Here is a 22,444-nt window from a genome sequence, read left to right as displayed (position 1 = left end):
CTCTAATCTATAAAGCCAGCCAAAGCACATATGTAACAATCAGGACTTGCAATTGGCATCTGAAATAGGAGAGGAAGCAGTTTTGTGGGACTGAACCCTTAATCCTATGAATTAAGTTATTGGGCACTAGGTGGAGATATCTCCTACTAGTTTTTTTCTCTGGAGAATCTTGACTGATACACTATCCCTCATACCCAAATTATACATACACACATAAGCATGTAAAAAGGAATTCAGATAACATCACACCATCCAAGATGTTAACTTATTTTTGTTTGAACCTGTCCAGAGATTAAGAGGATAGAAGGATAAAAAAAAAAATACTAAAGGTAAAAATGAAAGAAATAAAAGCAGAAAACTCAGCTGAACAGAAGAAAGACTTGACTTTGTACTACAGAACAGACTATGCACATTACAGAAAAATGAAAATAAAATTATAAAATGGATAAAGATGAATTTATTAAAACAATACAATAGCAAATACAGATTAAGAACCAGGCAACCCCTAAGAACTAGTATGCTATTTAATGCAGTTTCAAGCTTTTGCTAATAAATGACAGATAATGATAACATTTATTGAGTCTTTATGTGTCAGTGCTTTATATATATACTAGAGGCCCAATGCACAAAAATTTGTGCAAGAGTAGGCCTTTCATCCCCCAGCTGCCGCCACTGGCTTCCCCCAGGCTGCTTCCCTCCTCCAGCCACCCGCAGGCACCTGGGACCTGGGCTGGCTTTCCTCCAGCCCCGGCTTTGTCAGGAAGGACTCCAGAAGACGCCTGGTCTAATTAGCATATTACCCTTTTAGAAGATAAATTTAACATCCCTGTTATTATTCTCTCTATAAGGATGGAGAAAGACAACACATAAGAGAGTCAGCATCAAAAAGTAGCAAACAAAGCCAAGATCCAAGCACAACCTGTCTTAATCTTGAAGCTGTACTCTTTTCATTATACAATACCACATACGTAAGAAATAAGAGAAATAGTATTTATTTTCTAAAACAACCTAGTTCTAAAATGATCAATTTCAAAATAAATTTTAGAGTAATCACTTGAATAATTAAAATATTTAACATATAGACCACTAGGGATAAAAATGCATCAAAAAAAATAAGGCTAAAAAAAGGAAAGGAAGAAATAACCACTTAGAAAGCAGGAAGAAAACAACTCCATACTCATCAATATCACTATAAGTGTGCCGAAACCAGTTTGGCTCAATGGATAGAGCATCGGCTTGGGGACTGAAAGGTCCCGGGTTCGATTCCGGTCAAGGGCATGTACCTTGGTTGTGGGCACATCCCCAGTAGGGGGTGTGCAAGAGGCAGCTGATCGATGACTCTCATCGATGTTTCTAGCTCTCTATCTCTCTCCCTTCCTCTCTGTACAAAATTTTTAAAAATAAATAAATAAAAAATAAAAGAGACCTTTGAAACAGGCTTCCTCTGCCCCCTTTTAAATCTAGCTATGTGTTGTTTATAAGAAACATCTAAATTAAAATGATACAGGAAGGAAGAAGATGTAGAAATAAATGAGATAAATGGTAGTAAAATAAATGACTATATAAGAGGAAATTTAAGTAAAAACAACTTGAGACAATGCATATTGTATGTTGATGAAAGGTATAATTACTAAAGTATAGTAAGTCCTCATTGTAGTACATAGGTTATGTGACTTTAAATGAAACAACAAATAAAACCAATTTTACGATAAGCTAATAGATAAAAACAAGAGTTAAGTTCCTATGACATCTCTAACATTATTTACAAAATGACACTGAACAGATCTACATTATTTGAGGACCTGCTATATAAGAGACTCTTTTGGAGCACCCACCTCATGAGAACATGGAGAATGTGCGACTAGGCCCAGCCCCAATTGACACCTACTACATAAAGCCACCCACCCTGTGAAGAATGGAACATTATCAGAACTAATACATAGACTAATACATAGAAACAAATACAGAGAGGCAGACAAAATGAAAAGACAAAGAAACATGTCCCAAAGTAATAAGGTCAAAACTTTAGGAAAAAAAACAACAACACCAAATAGAATGGAAGAAAGCAATCTACCAGATACAGAGTTCAAAACACTGGTTATAAGGATGCTCAATGATCTTAGGGGAAGAATAGATGAACTCAGAGAGAACTTCAGCAAAGCAAAGAGATAGAAAACAGAAAGGGAGACAGAGAAACCATAAAAAAAGAACTAGTCAGAAACAAAAAATAACTAAAATGACGAATACACTAGAAGGAATCATTAACAGAGGAAATAAAGCACAGGATTGAATCAGTGATTTAGAAAACAAGGTAGCAGAAAACATCCAATCAGAACACCAAAATGAAAAAAGAATCAAGAAAATGAGAATAGTTTAGGAACCTCTGAAACAACACCAAGCTTACCAACATATGCACCAGAGGGATACCAGAAGAAGAGAGAGAGCAAAGGATCAAAAACTTACTTGAAGAAATAATGACTAGAAACTTCCCTAACCTGGAGAAGGAAACAGACACAAAAGTCCAGGTAGTGTAGAGTCTCAAACAAGATGAACCCAAAGAGTCCCACACTAAGACACATCATAATTAAAATACCAAAAGGTTAAACACAAAGAGAATCTTAAAAGCAGCAAGAGAAAAGCAGTTAATTGCAAATAAGGGAACTCCCAGAGACCGCCAGCTAATTTCTCAACAGAAATTTTGCAGGCCAGAAGGAATTGGTGGATAATATTCAGTGATAAAAAGCAAGAAACTACAACTAAGATTATTCTATGATACCAAGCAAGACCACCATTTAGAAGCAAAATATAAAGAGCTTCCTAGCCGAAACCGGTTTGGCTCAGTGGATAGAGCGTCAGCCTGCGGACTGAAAGGTCCCAGGTTCGATTCCCATCAAGGGCATGTACCTTGGTTGCGGGCACATCCCCAGTGAGGGGTGTGCAGAAGGCAACTGATCGATGTTTCTCTCTCATCGATGTTTTTAACTCTCTATCCCTCTCTCTTCCTCTCTGTGAAAAATCAATAAAAAATATATATTAAAAAAAAAAAAAAAGCTTCCTAGGCGAGAAAATACTGAAGCTCATCACCACCAAACCAGTATTGCAAGAAATTACTAAGAGGTTTCTTTAAGAGCCCTCACCAGTTTTTCCCAGTGGCTAGAGCATCAGCCCTCAGACCCAAGGGTCCTGAGTTCAATTTTGAGCAAGAGCACGTATCTCATTTGCAGGCTCAATCCTCAGCCCTTGCCTGGCACAAGCAGGAGGCAACAAATCTATGTCTCTCTCACACTGATGTTTCTCTCTCTCCCTCCCTCTCCCCTTTTCCCTCCCTCTTCCTCTTTCTCCCCCCATCACTCCCTCCACTCTCTCTAAAAATCAATGGAAAAATATCCTTGGGTGAGGATTAACAACAACAAAAAGTAAATTTAAAAAATAAGGCTCCACAGCCTCATTAAAAAAAGAGAAAGATTTATTTAAGAGAAAAAAAGGAACTATCAGAAGTAAGAATAAAACGGCAATAACTACATATTACCAATAATTACTTTAAATGCAAGTAGATTAATGCTCCAATCAAAAGACATAGGGTGGCTGGATGGATAAGAAAAAAGAATTTCACTTCAGAACAGCAAAATATACATTCTTTTGATTGTTGTTGGTAGCCATTCTGGCAGGTGTAAGGTGATATGTTTCTTGACCATCCAATCTGTATGTCCTCTTTGGAGATATATATCAATTCCATTTGCATTTTTTTTTAATGTGGTTACTAGAAAATTTAAACTATATATGTGGTACACATATTATTGGACAGTAATAATTTAGGACATTCATTTTTTAATATACTTAATTTGTCATAGATAAAAATATTATGGTCTTTTTAAAAATATATATATTTTATTGATTTTTTACATAGAGGAAGAGAGAGGGATAGAGAGTCAGAAACATCAATGAGAGCCAGAACCGGTTTGGCTCAGTGGATGGAGCGTTGCCCTGCGGACTGAAAGGTCCCGGGTTTGATTCTGGTCAAGGGCATGTACCTTGGTTGTGGGCACATCCCCAGTAGGGGGCGTGCATGAGGCAGCTGGTCGATGTTTCTCTCTCATTGACCTTTCTAGCTCTCTATCCCTCTTCCTTCCTCTCTGTGGAAAATCAGTAAAATATATTTTAAAAAGGAAAAAAAGAAAAAGAAAAATCAGTGAGAGAGAATCATCGATCAGCTGCCTCTTGCAACACCCCTACTAGGGATGTGCCCGCAACCAAGGTACATGCCCTTGACCAGAATCAAACCCGGGACCTTTCAGTCCGCAGGGCAATGCTCCAACCACTGAGCCAAACCGGTTTCGGCTACATAAAGCTATTTTAAATAATTAAGCTCTCATTACAATTGTGTCCCCATCATATTTTCTTAGATTTTAATTAGATTTCTAAATTCTAATTAATTTCACAGATTTTGGAATCTCAAAGTGATATTGAATGATACACAACTAAAAGCTCCATGGGGATCCCCAATTTTAAAAACACTATCCACTAAATAGTTCCCTTGGTTCCTTTATCTAAAAAAAAGAGATGACACATACTATTTATAAGATTACTGAGAGAATTTAATAAGATAATATACTACAGAACAAGTAAGTGACATTGTTATAAACTTGCTAGGTTAAATAGTCAGCTATGTCATCGCTTTTATTATTTTCTTAAAAGAATTCAGGATTCAAAGTCTTAACCAAATAGTTAAATCATGAACTTTTAGTGTTATTTTAAGCCAAAAAGCTCAGAAGCTAATTTCCAGCATCAATAATGACTTACAATTATATAAAACCAGAGGCCCAAAGCACAAAATTTGTGCACGGAGGGTGTGGAGGGAGGGAGGGGTTTCCTCAGCCCAGCCTGCACCTCTCCAATCCAGGATTCCTCTCACAATCCTAGACTGATGGCTCCTAATCACTAACCTGCCTGGTCACCCCTAACTGTGTGCGCGCACAACACACACACACACACACACACACACACACACACACACACACAACACTAGCCTGATCGTCCCCACTGCCTCTGCATGCCAGCCTGATTGCCCCCAACTGCCACCCCCTACTGGATTGGTCACCCCCATCTGCACCCACCCCCACCCCCCCCCACTGGCCTGGTTTCCCCAACCTGCCCTTCTGCCAGCCTGGTCACCCCACACAGTCTGCTTATTCAGTCATTTGGTTGTCCCTCACTAGTAACTCCCTGCCTTCCTGGTCGTAGGCAGCCATCTTGTGAGGGTGTGGGTGTTAATTTGCATATTACCTCTTTATTATATAGAATTTTACATATTTAAGTAAATGAATGTATTGCGTTTTTTTATTTATTTATTTAAAATAATCCAGTCAAGTGCACAAGTTATCATTTTCAGATGATGAATAAAGCTCAGGATTTAGGTGAGTGGGCTGTCCAAGGTCACACAAATATTAATATTCCCAGACACTTTTATTTTAATTCTTAGATTTAAAAAAACACAAATCTCTTAAGAAAGTCATGGAGTAGAAGAATAAAGGAATCTGACAGAACTATAAGAATGGCAAGTCTTTTTACAAAATGTATCTTGTGGTTAGAATGCAAAAGCAGCAAACTCATTTAAACTAACCACAAAATAACTTCTAAATACTCAAATTCAAAAAAGGTGCTAAAGAATTTTAGTCCCACTGGTTCGATACAGTGAATGCCAGTATTGTATCTACTAATAAGGAATTAAATAATAAAAAGTAGAAATAAAACTAACAACTCACTAAATTATCTACATTATAAACCAGCAATTACAGAATTTTACATGTGCCTAACAAGCTATTATTTAAAATCACCATCATTTGTTCCCTTCCTAAGAATGAATACTGTTCAGAGTTTGTGTTATGATTAACAATGGCAGGAGCTAAAATTCATATAGCCACTATATTTTCATTTTGTGGCAAATATTTAATCAACTTGCTGCTTGGTTTAACAAGTCAAGTAAAAAAACTCTAAATGAAGTAGGGTGTGTTTTTTTTTTCAGAGTAGACTGTAAATAGCCTTTTTAAATGAAATAGGACAGAAAACATGAGTTTTGTGAAACTTTTGTCTTTTTATGTGTGCATGTACTAGGTCATAATGTAAAATTTAATTATTAGATTAGAATGGGTCTTGAACGTCACTGCAAAGTAGTCTGTCTAGATAAAAACTACTATACATTTAGTAACTGGAGGAGTGTTAGGGGAAATAAGACTGACTCAAGGTAAAAATCCTCCTTATCAATTGTTCAAGAGACTACGCTGAAAGGATACTTAAATAATTCTACCACTCACTTTACTAGTAAGACAACACACTTACTCAAGGTCATTCTTCTGCAGTTAGCATTAGAACCAAGCCTCCCATCCTAATTTTCTTTGTACTAAGTCGGGCTGCAGAAAGGCACTTTAAAAAACACCACCACCTTTATCAGCATTTAAGTGCTAATTCTGAATTTTCTATTTTGGTCTCTAATAACTAAAAGAAATTGCAGTTTAACACAACGAACCATTTCCTCAAGTACTACTCTACTAGATTAATGATCGTGCCAGCTCTCCCATTAAAAGCTTTTTCCAGCTAGTTACTTGGTACTTAGCTTTTTATGGCACTTTTCTTTTCCCATTATGCTCAGTGGTGCATGCAAGGCACTAGCTTTAGAAATGCAACACACTGCTTTTGAAAATGCATGGCTGGGGCCATTAATATAACTGAAATTTTCCTAAAATTTAATATTCTGTCCAAATTTTAAAACCAAAGTACTATAAAATCTAAAAGAGGCCATATTTTTGAAATGTGGATGCCTCACTCAGTATTAGACATTATATATGTGTGTGTGTGTGTGTATATTTTAGGCATTATGTATATTTTAAGTGGCCTCATTTAAAAACAGTAAAAATTTGAAATCCTTCATTCCCATCTCTTGACAAGTAAATCTTTACCAACAACAGGAGTCAGTAAGAAAAGAAGCATATAAGGACTGAAGTCTAGCATGTTAAGAACTGAAAAAGTGATCTCTCTACAAAGAGCTAAAAAAAAATTAAACACTGCCGGTGGGAGCAGATTATCACTGCTTCATAAATAAAGCAAACATTTATTTCTACATCCTGTCCTGATAGCTATAACAAAGTCATAACATTACTTACAAAGAACCCAAAAAGGTACCTCAAATTATTTATCTAAACAACTTTAATTGTTTACCCTTCTAAACAATTATATTAATGATTACTAACAACTTTAATTGTTTACCCTTTTAAACAACTCTATTAATGATTACTAACAAATTTCCAGATTTTAAAATTACTAAACATTAGAAATGACAGGAAGTTATTTCTTCTGACTTTTGAGACTAGTGGAGACTAGTCAAATCAGTGTAGTAAATAGGAATTTCAAACAATTGCAGAAAGAAAAAATAGAAGTTGACTGAGGTAGTGTCTGTCAAACTCAAGGAGGAGAAAATGTATTAGTTATTCTTTATTTCTCAAGCCTGCAGAATATAGTAGTAGAGACATTAAAAAACCCAAAATTTTTATTCCACGGTTCAGTCAATTCATGAGATTACATATAATTTTTTTCTTAGAAGACTAAGGAAATTTACAGATAATTGTATATGTTATGAGTATACTAGTATTTATAAGTTATATTCACAACAACATAACTTAGATTATTTTCCCAACTGGGAATTATAAATTGGAAAGCAACTACCACTCACATGCCAAATACGAGCTGCCAAAGTTCATTCACTAATTATTCTAAAATATAATTAAAATAAGTATATTCAACTCTTAAGAAAGAGTGACAATATGATCATCACTGTTAAGCGAAATAGTGAGTGGCAGTTTTAAGGAAGAGAATGCTGTCCTCCTGAACTGAGGGTTATGGTGGGGAGCGGTGGGAATCAGACTTCATCTATTGTTTAAATAATATAAAGTGAGTGTTTTCTTTCTTAAAATCCTTCGTTTTTCCCCATAGCTTGGTTATGTTCATCTCTTTTTAAAAAGTGGACATGTCCTGTCCCATATTATTTTATTACATCAATCATAATCTCAAGCCCTAATCACAAATGTTAACACAACGACTGTTTCCTTCCAATTTCCACAAATCATTTTTTACATAAGGAATTTATTAGTTGTCCAAAACCCAGACTTACAGAGTATGAGTTTTGATTTTCATTAACACATTAAAATTATTCTCCATACGCCTGAATATCTTATTTCTTATAAATATTTTTGCTTACAACCATAATGTATTTCCTTTGATAATTTCCACAATTCACTTTTAATAATAAATTACACACTATGATAATCAATTAGTCACAATATGTTAACTATTCTAGGTTTATGTTATATATAATATCTAATGTTAAAAAATATCTTCCCACTAGCAAATCTACACAAATCTCAACATCTTTATAAGATTTCTTAAAAATGCAAGCATCAAATCTAAATATTAAATATTATAACCTCCTTCGGGTTTCTCACAGCTCAAGTAAACAGCATAAACAAAATTTAATCCTAATGTGAAATCACTTAATTTGGAAGCTAATTCCAACTTAATTTAAATCACTAGAAAACCACGAGCCAACTACTTACATATTTCTAGTTAGAACACTAAATACAAAGTAAGTCTTAAAATCCTTCTAAAGCAACTAACAAGATATCCATTGCCAAAAGTTTTGAATTATGTTTCAGTCATAGTTACCTGTGGCAACAACTCAAAATTAAGTACCACTCAAAGCTTACATTTAATAGTACAATTCTGTCATATCTGAACCAGACACAAAGACAGATGAAAAATATTGTCATGCCCGTTTTTGGAAGCTAAACAGTCTAAAGTTTCCTGAGTCTGTGGTAAATTAATTTTTTTTGGTAAGTTCTTTTTTTAAATAGCTATTGTGTAATATTAATATTTGTTTCATTGAACTAAACTACAGTAACTTTGATACTAAATATTTACCACTTATCATTTCAAAAGATGTACCATACTTATAGTAAGCATTGATTTCACTATTTCTCATCAAATCAAGTATTAATATTGTACTTCAGAAATTACACAGCTGGATAATAGTTCTGTGATAGACCATATCTAGCTCTATATCAAAATTCTAGTAGACTAAATTTGGCCTAAAGTTACACAAGCATCTAATTCCATGATAAAAATCTTGTCTCTCATGCAGAAACAAATATAACTCTTCAGCTATTTAAAAACTGCAAATGAATTCACTGCTGGAAAATTCTGACCCACCCCTAACACAGTCATCAACAAGCAGGATGCAAACATGTTTGTCCAGAATCCCTGCAGTTGGTAGACATCTTTACTTTGGGCAAAGAAGACTGCTATTTCCCTACTGGAACTCCAGGAAAAAGAAGCCATCTCACCTTAAATTAAATATATTTATACATGGGGGGGAGAGGGGAGGGAGACACAACACAAAAAGCTGCAAATGAAAGGCACAGATACTGATTTTATCCAATGAAAATAGTAACTAAAAGTAACACTGCACATCATGTGATGACTATAACTATGCACATAATTTTCAACACATCACAAAACAGTAGTAAGAAAAGGGTTGCTTAATCTAATCCTTTATCCTCAACACTTTACAAAACTCCTTGAATGGTAAAAATTTCAATAATGATGATGATGTCAAATCGTACCTGATTCAGTTTTTTGCTAATAAAAACCAGAAGTTTTTTGAACGTGGGATTATGATGCTGCCTGAAAGATGGCAAAAGGTCATTGATCAAAATGGGCAATACATTACAGAATAAAGTTATTTAGTTCCATGAAAAAATTGTCTTTGATTTTCTTTAAAAAATCCGCAATTACTTAGCTGCCGACCCAATATTTCATTTTAATTAATTTAAATTTAAATAGTCACATGAGTTACTTATAGATTCTACTAGAGACCCAGGTGTGGGTGAAATCATGTGCGAGTAGCTCACTTCCACTTGCTTCAGCTGCCCCCCCTTCGATGCTCTTAGCTCGCTACCCAGCCCTCCGCCACTTGTAGCTCTCCACTGCTAGTAGCTCTCTGCCACAAGTAGCTTGTGCCCCACCTGCCACAAGAGCCGTTGGCCTTTTATGATATAGATTTTTGTATTTCTTCTTTGCTCAAACTAATTGATAAATATAGGATATTACCAGTGATTTGCATCTATTTATGCACTTCTTTAATCTCTCTTAAAATTTATTATTAATGACTTAATAATCAAATGCAATATACAATTTCTTTTTTTTAATGTCTTTTATTGATTTTTTACAGAGAGGAAGAGAGAGGGACAGAGAGTTAGAAACATCAATGAGAGAGAAACATCCATCAGCTGCCTCTTGCTGTGCCTGCAACCAAGGTACATGCCCTTGACCGGAATCGAACCTGGGACTTTTCAGTCGGCAAGCCAATGCTCTATCCACTGAGCCAAACCGGTTTCGGCACTCTACAATTTCAATAGTCTAATCTCTATACTCCTCTTCTGGTATTCTATTTAATGGTAGTCTAACATGGGCTCTTTTTTTCCTTTGCCCACCCATTAGTTATTCCTAATTTGCCCTAGGAACCATTATCCTCCAGTCTCTTCCTCTATTTCTTTCTCTCAATATACATCTATCTCCTCTCTCTAGATAATTTCATTTACTTTCATTATTTCAGCTATGACTAATATAGACACTTGGGAATCACCATCCTCTTCCTAGAGATTTTGAACTTCTTCCTAGAGATTTCACAAGTACCTCAAATTTAACATGTAAAAAAAACTAAAACCGCTCTTCTTTCTCATTCCCTCCTTCAATTGACAGCATCACCATCTAGCCCCACCCTCTTACCCAGTCTTCATTTTCCTCCAAATTGAATTAATTGCTAAACCCTGCATACTTTATCTCCTAAATATGTAAAGATGCCATTCCTCTATTACTTTCCTTGTTCAGGCCCTAGATATCTCATATTCATACCCTAATTAAACTCCACACCTCTGTACTCTAAGTTTATTCTCCACAATTATTAATATGAAAATATAACCAATTTACTTCTTTGTTTAGAATTATTTAGCTACTCTTCACTACCTATAGCTGAGAATCTGTGTGGAAGGGGTGAATACAGAGTTAAAGAGCATCTACTTTTATCAAAGCCTAAGCAACCATTTGACCATTCAACCTGTAGCTATAATGCACTAACCACCAGAGAGAAGACACTCAATGCAGGAGCTGCCCCCTGGGGGTCAGTGTCCTCCCACAGTGGGAATGCCACTCAGCTGACCAATGGGCGCCAGACAACGGACTCATGGCTGGCGAGTGCAGCTGCAGCAGTGCAAGCCTCTCCCGTGGACTCTCCCCCTGTGCATTCCTCCCCATCCGGACCAGAACTGGGATCAGAACAGGCATTGGCATTAGGGGAATGGGAGCCTGGCCCAGGCTCCTCCCCACTGCCTGCCGCTTTGCACACTACTACATCCCCTGGGGGATGCCAGACTGCTGGTTTCAGCCCGATCCCAGGGGCCTGCAGGGATAGGGCCGCAACCATCAGACCAACATCACCCAAGGGGCCCCAGATTGCGAGAGGGTGCAGGCCAGGCTGAGGGACCCACTGGTGCACGAAACTGTGCACCGGGCCTCTAGTATAAATGAGAATGCCTGGAACTCTTCAGTATGTAGAAGAAACAATCTGTTGCATTTTCAAATTTACCTTAATCTACAATGAACTACCAGTCCAAGTAAGGAGAGTATCCACAGAAATGAATATATCAGGTTATTAAGCTCAAAACTATTAGTTATCAAGAGGATCTTATTACCCTAAGCTATCAGTTTGCTTCTAGTTACTAATATAGAAAATGTGTACATTAATTATCATTTGATTCACTAATTAGTTTCATCTCTCACTGTTTGGTTTACATGTGCTTGTGTATGATTAACACAATGCCGTCTACTACATACTGACCAAAAAAAAAGATCATCTGTTTCCAAGACGCTAAACTGTGGCTGCACAAAATACATCTACAGAAATAATTAATGTGGTTTTTCTTAACTAAACTGAATAGGATGATATAACAACTAGATTTCCAAACCGCTCATTTTTAAATTACTCTGAAATTTCTTAAGAATTCTTAAGCTTCTCCAAATGGCAGATGATAGCAGATGACACTGTTGCTCCAGGAAGCCCAGAGACCCCGGATGCTTCTGAGGAGAATTTGGCAGCGGAATATGGGGCTGAGGTCTTTCGCCAAGGTAGGCTGCCTCATTAAGGACATGAAGATCAAGACCCTGGAGCTCTGTCTCTTCTCTCTGTCCAACAAGGAATCTGAGATCATTGACTTTTTCTAGGGGAAGCCCTCAAGGACACGGTTTTGGTTCTTTGTTTGTTTTTAATATGTTTTTATTGATTTCAGAGAGGAAGAGATAGAAACATCAATAAGAGAGATTCACTGATTGGCTGCCTCCTACATATCCCTTATTGGGGATCGAGCCCACAACCCTGGCACGTGCCCTGACCAGGAATCGCACATGACCTCCTGGTGCACAGGTCGACACTCAACCACTGAGCCACTCTGACAGTGCTCAAGAACAGGTTTTGAAGATTATGTCATGCAAAAGCAGACCTAGGCTGGCTAGAGGACCCAGTTCAAAGCATTTGTAGCCATTGGGGACTACAATGGACATGTTGGTCTGAGCTTTAAGTTCTCTAAGGAAGCAGACACTTCCATCCCTGGCCAAGCTCTTTATCCCTGTGCATGAGGCTACTGGTACTTGGGGAACAAGTGCCACATGATCCCTTGAAGAGGACTGGCCACTGTGATTCTGAACTGGTGGCCTCATCCCAAACCCAGGGACACTGACCCTGTCTCTGCCCGTGCCAAGGAAGCCAGTAATCGAGGATGTCTACACTTTGGCCAGGGGCTGCACTGCTGGGATGTCATCTCCAAAACCTACAGTTATCTCACCCCTGGCCTCTGGGAAGAGGTTATGTTCACTAAGTCTCCCTTATCAGGAATTCACTGACCATCTTATAAAGACCACACCAGAGTTGATGTGCAGAGAACCCAGGCTCCAACTATAGAACCACATAATTTTGAACAAGAAAAATAAAGTGAATTTAGCCTGTTTAAAAAAAAAAAAAAAAAGAACTCTTAAATTTCTGGGAAAATTGTATTTGCTCAAGATAACAAACAGCTTATCTGATAGTTCTTTTCTAAAAAAACCATTAAACACATTCATTTAGTAGAACACATTTAATATGTTAATCTCCCAAGGCCAAGATTCAAATCATTAGATAAAAAAAATAAATTCTATATGAAACCCCATCTGAAAAATCTAAATATAAATTATGGTGGAGATATTATACAATCAATTAAGTAAACCACAAAAATCAAGCAAATTACTGACTTTTCCTCCCACATATATTGTATCAATAACCAATCATTTTAAAAACACATACAAAACTAAGTTTGCCAGCTGTCAAAGGTACAGGCATCTTCCAAATAAAAACAGTCTGAAGAAGAGCTTTAATCTGAAAAACTATTTCCCTTTTGTCTTAAGATTTGATAAAAGTCCTAAAATTGACAAAGCAAAATCTCCTAAAACCCAATTTTAATTAAGATGTTTTAAATATTCAATCAATTTGTAACATGTGACAACTTATGGCCTTCAAAATGGATTTTTTTAAAGCACCATCATCCTTCTTTTATTATATATAACACTTTACAGTTCTGAAAATTACTTTCATATAATATTTCAGTTGATCCTCCACAATACTGTTAAGTCGGTAAGACATATTACTAAGTCAGCATCACAGATAGTTCCCTACTCAGAGTTAGATAACTGGGTAACCTAGAATCCAAGTGTTCTTCCTTGGAGCTTTTTTCTATTATATAGTATTGCATTAGATCACACTGAACTCTTACAGTACAAGACTAGAGAATCTGCTATGTACCAAAGAAAGGTAAGGAATATGGATAAAACAAACCTGATTCTATCACTATTTCTAACTTGATAACAGAAAAAAATTTAATATTTATTAAAGTATATTGAGCACCTACATATATCTTCAAAGAGCTCAAAGACTAGTGGAGTAGTCAGAGAAGGTATAGACTTCAAATCAATTTAAAGACTATAAGAATGATCCCAAAAGGAAAAAAGATATTAGCAAATTCTAGAAACTAGTAATTCAAAAAGGATGGCATTTGGTTGTAAAATTAAAAAATTAGGCAGAAAATAGGTAAAGCTAATGAATCTGAAAGCACTGATGAACACCATGTTCAACTCCAAACTTCCTCCTATAAGAATGGTAACAACCGTAAGAATTTTGCTACATGATTTTTCATGGATTTAAACAAATCAAACAAAATCTGCACAGATACCTATAAAAGATAGCCTAAAAGAAATGCTGGATCATCATGTTATATATATATTTCCCCTCCTCCCCAGTTAACTGTCACTATTTTATAGTTAACTCTATAAAATAGGCACTTATTACATTCCATTTACAGATAAGAAACTAGACAAATCAATTAGGTCTTAATTACTATGTTATACCGCAGAAAAATAGTGTCCTTTTAAAATCTAAATTCAGGTCTTGCTAAGTCTTACCTATTCATGCAGACTAAATTGGACCTATGGTTAAGAAAATAACCTCAAATAAAATGTAAGATACTAACAATAAACAAATGTAAGACTGGTACAAAAAAAACCCAAAAACCCAAAACCCTAATAACTATAATTAGTATTAATATTCTCAGAAATTACAATTTGAGCATAACCATTTCTGCTGCTTTTATTTATTTATTTTTAAATATATATATATTTTATTGACTTTTCACAGAGAGGAAGAGAGAGGGATGGAGAGTTAGAAACATCGATGAGAGAGAAACATCCATCAGCTGCCTCTTGCACACCCCCTACTGGGGATGTGCCCGCAACCAAGGTACATGCCCTTGACCGGAATCGAACCCGGGACCTTTGAGTCCACAGGCCGACGCTCTATCCCGACGCTCTATCCACTGAGCCAAACCGGTTTTGGCCCTGCTGCTTTTATAGCTTTATCTAAAAAACTTAAAAGTTACTAGAAAACCCAAATAATAGAGTTAGAGTGATTTCTGAAAATGAGGACTCAGTTTTAGTTGAATGCTTTCCTAGGGTTTAACTAGGATAATTTTCAAATTACAGAATCTTGCACTAAAATCTGAATGTCAATAAACAAACTCAGTCACCAGGCAACAAGATTCCCAATTTGTTTTACAAAAAAACAACTTCTTTCCAAGTTCTTATACTAAGACCAACTATGATACTAAAGGTCCAAAAAGAAAAGAGAAAAGGTAAAGCCAAAACTGGTTTGGCTCAGTGGATAGAGCGTCGTCAGTCTGCGGACTGAAGGGTCCTGGGTTCGATTCCGGTCAAGGGCATGTACATTGGTTGTGGGCACATCCCCGGTGGGGGTTGAACAGGAGGCAGCTGGTCGATGTTTCTCTCTCATCGATGTTTCTAGCTCTCTGTCCCTCTCCCTTTCTCTCTGAGGAAAATCAATAAAATATATTTTTTTAAAAGAAAAGAAAGAAGGTAAATAAGAAAAAAGGAAAACATTTATAAACCCCTAAAACTAAGAACTAACTACATCATTAATAATTAACCTAAATGTAATTCTCAATTTCTGTACCACCAGGTTTACTTCCTCAGCAGTAAATCTACATCTATTTTTTTTAAATATATTTTATTGATTTTTCACAGAGAGGAAGAGAGAGGTATAGAGAGTCAGAAACATTGATGAGAGAGAACCATCAATCAGCTGTCTCTTGCACACCCCCTACCGGGGATGTGCCCACAATCAAGGTACATGCCCTTGCCCGGAATCAAACCCGGGACCTTTCAGGCCGCAGGCCGACGCTCTATCCACTGAGCCAAACCGGTCCCGGCTCTACATCTATTTTATTTTATTTTATTTATTTATTTTTTTAATATATTTTATTGATTTTGTACAGAGAGGAAGGGAGAAAGATAGAGAGTTAGAAACATCGATGAGAGAGAGTCATCCATCATCTGCCTCTTGCACACCCCCTACTAGGGATATGCCTGCAACCAAGGTACATGCCCTTGACCGGAATCGAACCCGGGTCCCTTCAGTCCCCAAGCCGCGCTCTATCCATTGAGCCAAACCGGTCCGGCTCTACATCTATTTTAAATCAAATCTTATCTAACCAAAATTATCCTGTCTTTAATTCCATTCTGCCCTGTTTACAAAGGAGCACAGATTATTTCAAACAAGTCACCAATCATTCTACATAGCAGCTACCACCGAGTTATCGCACTTTTATCCATACTCAACAGAGGCTCTGAGAATTAAAAATAAACTAAGAAAAACTCCAAAAACTATTCCCTGAAATCTAGTTGTAGGACTACAAATTCTCAAAAAACAACAACAACAACAACAACAACAACAACAAAGAATGTAGCACAAATTTTAAAAGTAAAGGTAAAAAGCCCTAGCTGGTTTGGTTCAATAGACAGATCGAGTGCTGACCAGAGGAAGAAGGGTACCAGGTTAGATTCCCATCAAGGGCACATACTTCGGTTGCAGGCTCAATCCCTGGCTCTGATCGAGCATGTGCGAGATGTCTCTCTCTCTCTCACATCAATGTTTGTTTCTCTCTCTGACTCTCCCTCTCTCTAAAGATAAAGTAAAAACCATCCTCAATATGCAAAAGGAAAGGTTCAGTTCTATCAGGTTTTAAGAATTACCTTAAGAACAAAAGAAAAACAAATTATGGTTTCTTAATCAGAGAACCACATCCCATTTCTAAAGCATTGCTAAACTTTTTATAAAACACTAGAGGCCTGGTGCACGAATTTGTGCACAGGTGGGGTCCCTCAGCCTGACTGGTGATCAGGGCCTGCAGTCCAGCCAGTGGGGAGGGACCACGGGAGGTTGTCTGTGGGAGTGCACTGACCATCAGGGGGGCAGCTCCTGCATTGAGTGTCTGCCCTCTGGTGATCAGTGTAAATGATAGCAACTGGTCATAATGGTCACTTAGGCATATATATATATATATATATATATATATATATACACACACACACACACACACACACACACACACACATATAAATATCATATACTCACTATGAAACATGAACCTTAACTTACTAAAAGCTAGAGAAAAGCAAGCACTAAGTACATTGGACCTTAAGCAAAATGATTTGACCTCCCTTTCAAGTTGATCTGGAGACTATTACATCAATACATAACGTGAATGTATCAAGTGTACTCTGTATTTATTAACAATTTGGGGAGAAAAGTGCTTAAAGTAAATCATTTCTAAATTTATCAGTAAGTTTTCTTAAAGCCAATCATACTATTGCTTAAAAACAAGGTCAGCTGGTTGGAGCATCATCCATACATCAAAAGGCCAGTGTGGTTCAGTTTGTTGGAGTATTGCCTAGTATACACCAAAAAGTGATTGCTTGATTCTGGATCTGAGCACATGCCCAACTGGAGCTGGAGGTTGGATCCACCTTTGGGGGTGTGAGGAGGCAACCAATGGATATTTCTTTCTATCTACCGCTCCTTCCCTCTCTCCCTCCCTTCTCCTTTAATAAAATCATTTTTTTAAAAAATTAAAAACCACCACCAAAATAAAAATAACACTTTCTTACCAAGGCAAATCATCTTTCATCTTAAGAGATCTCAGTTATCACTTAAGATCCTATGTTATCTAAGCATTACCTATTATTATTAAATAACTTATACTTGTTTCAATAGATACCTATGCTTACTGTTACTCTAAAAATAAGCTTGATGGGAACAAGTTTGATTTATATACCATAATTACCCATTCTCCGTCCCTAAAAACCTATTCCTCCCTTTGAAGTGGTAAAATCAATACCCATATCAGAAGTCAGAAATCTGATGATTTCCACACCAAAACAGAATTGCTTCATTTGAGATGTACTAATTAGCCATATACTAAACTACAAAATGCTCTAACATTTCCCAAATTACTAGGTTCTAAGCAGTTTAATTTGTGTTCTTCACCAACCTAAGCAAGTCATTTTTACCTGCTCTATGATTTTAGGTTCTTTATCAAATAAGTGGGCAGAAAAACCCAAGATTTCTTCTGGTTTTAATACAGTAAGATTTTTAACTCAACAACTGAAGAAAATAATTCTCCTGTCTTCCTACAGAAAAATACATATACTACTATACATTTAGTGAAAAGAGCTTTTCTTTCTTCCCAATACTTTAGTAATCCCTTGGTTTGTTCTCTAATTAGGAGCCAAAAATAAAAACTCAAACACTAATCTACTGAATAGGTTACTAGGCAAATGTCCTAGTCAAAAAAACAAAAACACTGCCCACATACCACTATAAAGGATCTTGGGGCCAGAATAATCACATTTCTAAGAAACAAAATGAAAAATTATAGAAGCAGGGTCAAATGGCATTTGGAAGTTCTAAACCAGAATGAGCTAGAGGTTCTGCAGCCAAATCCTGATAAGAATTCTTTAGTTTGATTATGTCCATGCCTAGACAGAGAACAAAAATCCAAAGTCATGAGTTTTAAGAAAAACTGAGATGCTTGCACATAATTCTTATTGTGATATTAGATAAATTGAGTGTTTTCCACTGTATCATTAGTTCCAAGATAATAAACTATTAGAAAATCCCAGGTGATAAAGAAAAACACATATATAGAAGTTTAATAATTGAAGCTAACCTAAGTCAATCCATAAAGTGCTCAACATTTTATTGGGTCCAGTCTTAAAAGGGTAATGTAACCAATTAATGAAAAAAATGTTTAAAAACACCTATTTGAGCATGAAACTATAACAAAAGAATAAAATCCAGAATCAGTAGCACTAGGCACTCTGGATACAAAAAAGAAATGTATCTGTAAGCTTAATATTTGCTATAAATCAAAAGAAATCAGACCCAAGGTTTTGTTTTTTGTTTGTTTTTTAAATATATTTTGACTGATTTCAGAGAGGGAAGTAGAGGGGAAGAGGGATAGAAACATCAATGATGTGAGAAAATCACTGATGGGCTGCCTCTTGCACGCCCCCTATTGGCATCTAGCCTGCAACCCCGCATGTCCCCTGGTTCATACCTGGAAGCTCAACTACTGCCCACACAGTAGAGCCAGGCATACCTAAGTTTTTTAATAAGACTGACCAATAAGAATAAAGTTATAGTTTTTTTTTAAAGATGTCACCTTTCCAACTCTAAATCACTATAAAACTGAGTAGTTTTCACAATGCCTAGAAGTTTTATATCATTAACTATAAAACCTACAATATTATGTTCTAAAGAATTTGTCAGTGTTTAAATTGATTTTCTCCCACATGTTAAGTTGATTTTCCCTTCACATTTGATATGGCCTTGGTCATTTGGAAGGTGACATTCAAAGAACTACGTATTATTAACTAGGTAAAACAGAATTCCTAGATCATTCAATTATTTTCATATCCTATTTCAGCTTGGTCCTTTTTCTTGGCAAAAAAATGAAAAACGACCAAAAAAAATTCTGCCTTTTCCATTCAGTGTTAACACTGCTTCTTCCAATAACCAATGTTCACTTCCTGATGAGAAAAATCAAGCTCATACAGGTCAAACAAGTAACCCAAAACCAGGTATTTAAACCTAGAATATACTTGTCAACCAGAATGATACACCATTATTTTCACCATGAAAACTTCCCAGAGAGATTAAAAAAGAAGCATTGTAACTCCTCTAAACTTTTGGGAAAGTTTGGCTTAAAAACCTTTTATAACAAACTTAAAAACAATAATTCTGCATGTGCTCGTACTATTCATTGCATAGTTTATGGGCTAAAGACATATTAGTTTTAATTAACAAGGTAAGATCACTGCTAGCTAGCATAAGGCATAAGCATCATTAGGTGGTACAACATCGAATACTCATTGTACCTTACTAGTCCCAAGGCATTTGGCCAGAGAAGAAAGTCTTTTTTATAGTGGTTATTATTAAATGCCTGTGTAACCGCCAACAAAGATATAGCCAAAGGAAGGTCATTCATGAACAAGGTCGTTCTTACTAAAAAAGAACAGTCTGATCTCAGTAGCACACCAGCAAGTCATCACTGCAAAGCCTTTGATGAGTCTGAAATGTAACTCAAAAACGTCCCCCACTAATTCCAAGTTTCCTGCCAGACACTAAACCATAATAACAAATAGACAATGCATTTGTATCGAAGATTTTCATCACTCCTTCTCTAGTAGCAAATCTCACTGGCTATCAATAATGCCCCCAAATCTAGTTTCAATCTCTTTCAAAAGGTGGCCTCCCCTCGCCCAGTCAGAGCGAACAGTTAAAGAATGACAAGTAAAGAGTGAACTCGATAAACTGGCCTAACCGAGCACATTTGGGACCCAAACACACAGTATAATAAAGTAGGCGGGGCCATACCTGCAGTTCACACCAGGCGACCTCCACGGTGGTTTCAGTGTCCAGTCCTTTGTAGACCGTCTTAAAGGAGCCTCTGCCAATTTCTATATCAAACTTGAGAAAGCGGCCGTCGTTGGACATTCCCACGGCCTTGGTCTCCAGCTCTTCGATGTCATCCTGCTGCTGGCTCCGTTCCTCCTGCGAATCCTTGGCGCTGCTGCCGCCGCTGCCGCTCCTCGCTGATGCCGGAGGCTCCTCTTTGCTCCCCACATGGTCGGGCTGGGAAACTTGGCGGTCTTTGCTGACAGTGCTGGGGGCAGTCGTGGTGGTTGCTGGGCCCGGGACAGCGGGTTCCCTCGGGGCAGCAACGGCGGCGGGAGGCTGCTGGGCTACCTCGGCGGCGGCGGCGGTGGCGGTCACGGTCTCCTCGCGATGGGGCTCCGGCGGAGAGCTCCGGGGCACCGCCGCGGCGGCGCTGGGCTGGGGGAGAGCGAGCGGGAGGCCGGGCAGCTCCAGCGCCGTCGCGTTGGAGTCGCAGATGACGCTGCGGCGGAAGAAGCGGTGCTCGGTGGTGGTGGTGGTGGCGGCCGCCCCGCGGCTGTCCTTGTCCATGGTGTGGCGGCGGCGCCGGTACTCCTCAGTCCTGCCGGCGCCGGCGTCGGTCCCCGCCGCGCCCAGCTTCTCCCCGACCGAGGAGTCTGAGCTAGAGCCATTTTTGGGGGCGGGCGCCGGCGGCGAGAGGAACAGGGAGCTCGGAGTGCCGCTCTGCTTCTCGGCGGCGCCTCCGGACATGGTGGGTCCACCGGAGCGAGGCGAGCCGGGTCGATTTTGTGAATGAAGAGAGGGTGGGGGGCCGACCCGGAGGGCCGGTGCAGCGTAGGCAGGTACCGCTACGACGCGTCCTGCTCCCGACGGGTTAGGACCACACCGGACCGCTCCTCACTTAGAACTGACAAGTCACCCCGAAGGCGAGGCGGGACACCGGGCCCTGCTGCGGCGGCTGCTGCTTGGGCTCACAAGGCGGGCTCGGCGGCGGGCTATCGAGGAGCTGAGCCACGGGGGTTAGCGCCTCGCGATCCGCAGCCATCCTGCGGCAAGCCGCGGGCGGGAAGGCTGGAGCGGCAGAGGCGCCGCAGTCATGAGGGGCGAAGCGCCGGCACCGAAGAGAAGCGGATGCGGCGGATGCGGCGGCGCCTCCAGCTCCCCGCCGCCGCCGCCGCTGCGCGGACTGGGCGGGCTAGGCCCGGAGGGCGGCGGCAACGCGCGGCAGGGACCGGCGCGGACTCCCGAGCGGTGGCAGCTCCGGGGCCAGAGAGAGTGGGAGGGGCCGAGGAGGGCGAGGGAGGGCCGGGCCCGGGGGCTCCCGGACAGTCCAGTCGGTCGCCGCCTCACGAACGCGCCCCCAGCCAGGGGAACCAGTCTCAGAAGGCGTCCATCGCCCCGCCTGAAGGGTCGAAGCCTCGGTGCCTGAGAAGCGGGCCCCCCCTTCCCCGAGGCCTCCCCGCCTGCCCCGGGCCTGGCAAACCCCCGCCTCCTCCCGGGCCGGTGCCGGGGGCTGACGGAGGGAGGGAACGGTGGGGAGGGGAGGGCCGCTCGCCGCGGGGCCGAGCTCCGCTGCTTCTCTGGGCCAAGAGCACAGGAGGCCGAAAGGACTGGGTGAGGGGGGCTAGGGAGAGAAGAGGGTAGTCACCCCGACAGGCACCTTCTGTCACCGAAGACCGGAGTGCAGAGTGGGTCGAGTATGAAGAGGCGCGTCCAACAGAGAAACTCGCCGCGCTAAATGGCGCCGGGAGTCTGAAGGCTCCACACAGCCCGCTCGGACCCCGCCCCCCACCGCCCGGGGCAGCCCCGCCCCCACCTAGCTCTCAGGACTCTCGCGCAGGCGTGCAGTACCGAGGCCCCTGGGACTTGTAGTTTACTCGCCAAAGGAATGCAAGGGGTTCAGGCGGAAGGAGCCTACGACTTCCGTGATGACTTGCGGCAGTTTTAATTTAATGCCTCATGGGAATTGTAGTTTTCTTTTGGAAACCGCCCCTTCTGGAAGGCTGATGG

At 39.4% G+C, this 22,444-nt stretch overlaps 1 protein-coding gene across 17 annotated transcripts in view; it reads right to left on the bottom strand.

Moving 5' to 3' along the window:
* The window catches only part of WNK1 (WNK lysine deficient protein kinase 1), a 136,918-nt gene extending 114,837 nt beyond the window's left edge, over positions 1 to 22,081 (bottom strand). For 3 of the 17 annotated variants that reach the window (XM_036457110.2, XM_036457112.2, XM_036457113.2), the window contains exon 1: positions 20,414 to 22,081. In XM_036457110.2, coding sequence (XP_036313003.1) covers positions 20,414 to 21,184 — 771 coding nt within the window. In that variant the 5' untranslated portion in view covers positions 21,185 to 22,081. The remainder of the gene's footprint in view (positions 1 to 20,413) is intronic. The other 14 variants (XM_036457107.2, XM_036457108.2, XM_036457105.2 and 11 more) reach the window with 13 other exon arrangements.
* Positions 22,082 to 22,444: the final 363 nt, after the last annotated feature.

The sequence above is a fragment of the Pipistrellus kuhlii genome, unplaced genomic scaffold, assembly GCF_014108245.1.
Source record: "Pipistrellus kuhlii isolate mPipKuh1 unplaced genomic scaffold, mPipKuh1.p scaffold_m20_p_3, whole genome shotgun sequence".
NCBI lineage: Eukaryota > Metazoa > Chordata > Mammalia > Chiroptera > Vespertilionidae > Pipistrellus > Pipistrellus kuhlii.
Note: the sequence above shows the minus strand (reverse complement) of the source record. Positions and strands in the feature narration are given on the sequence as shown.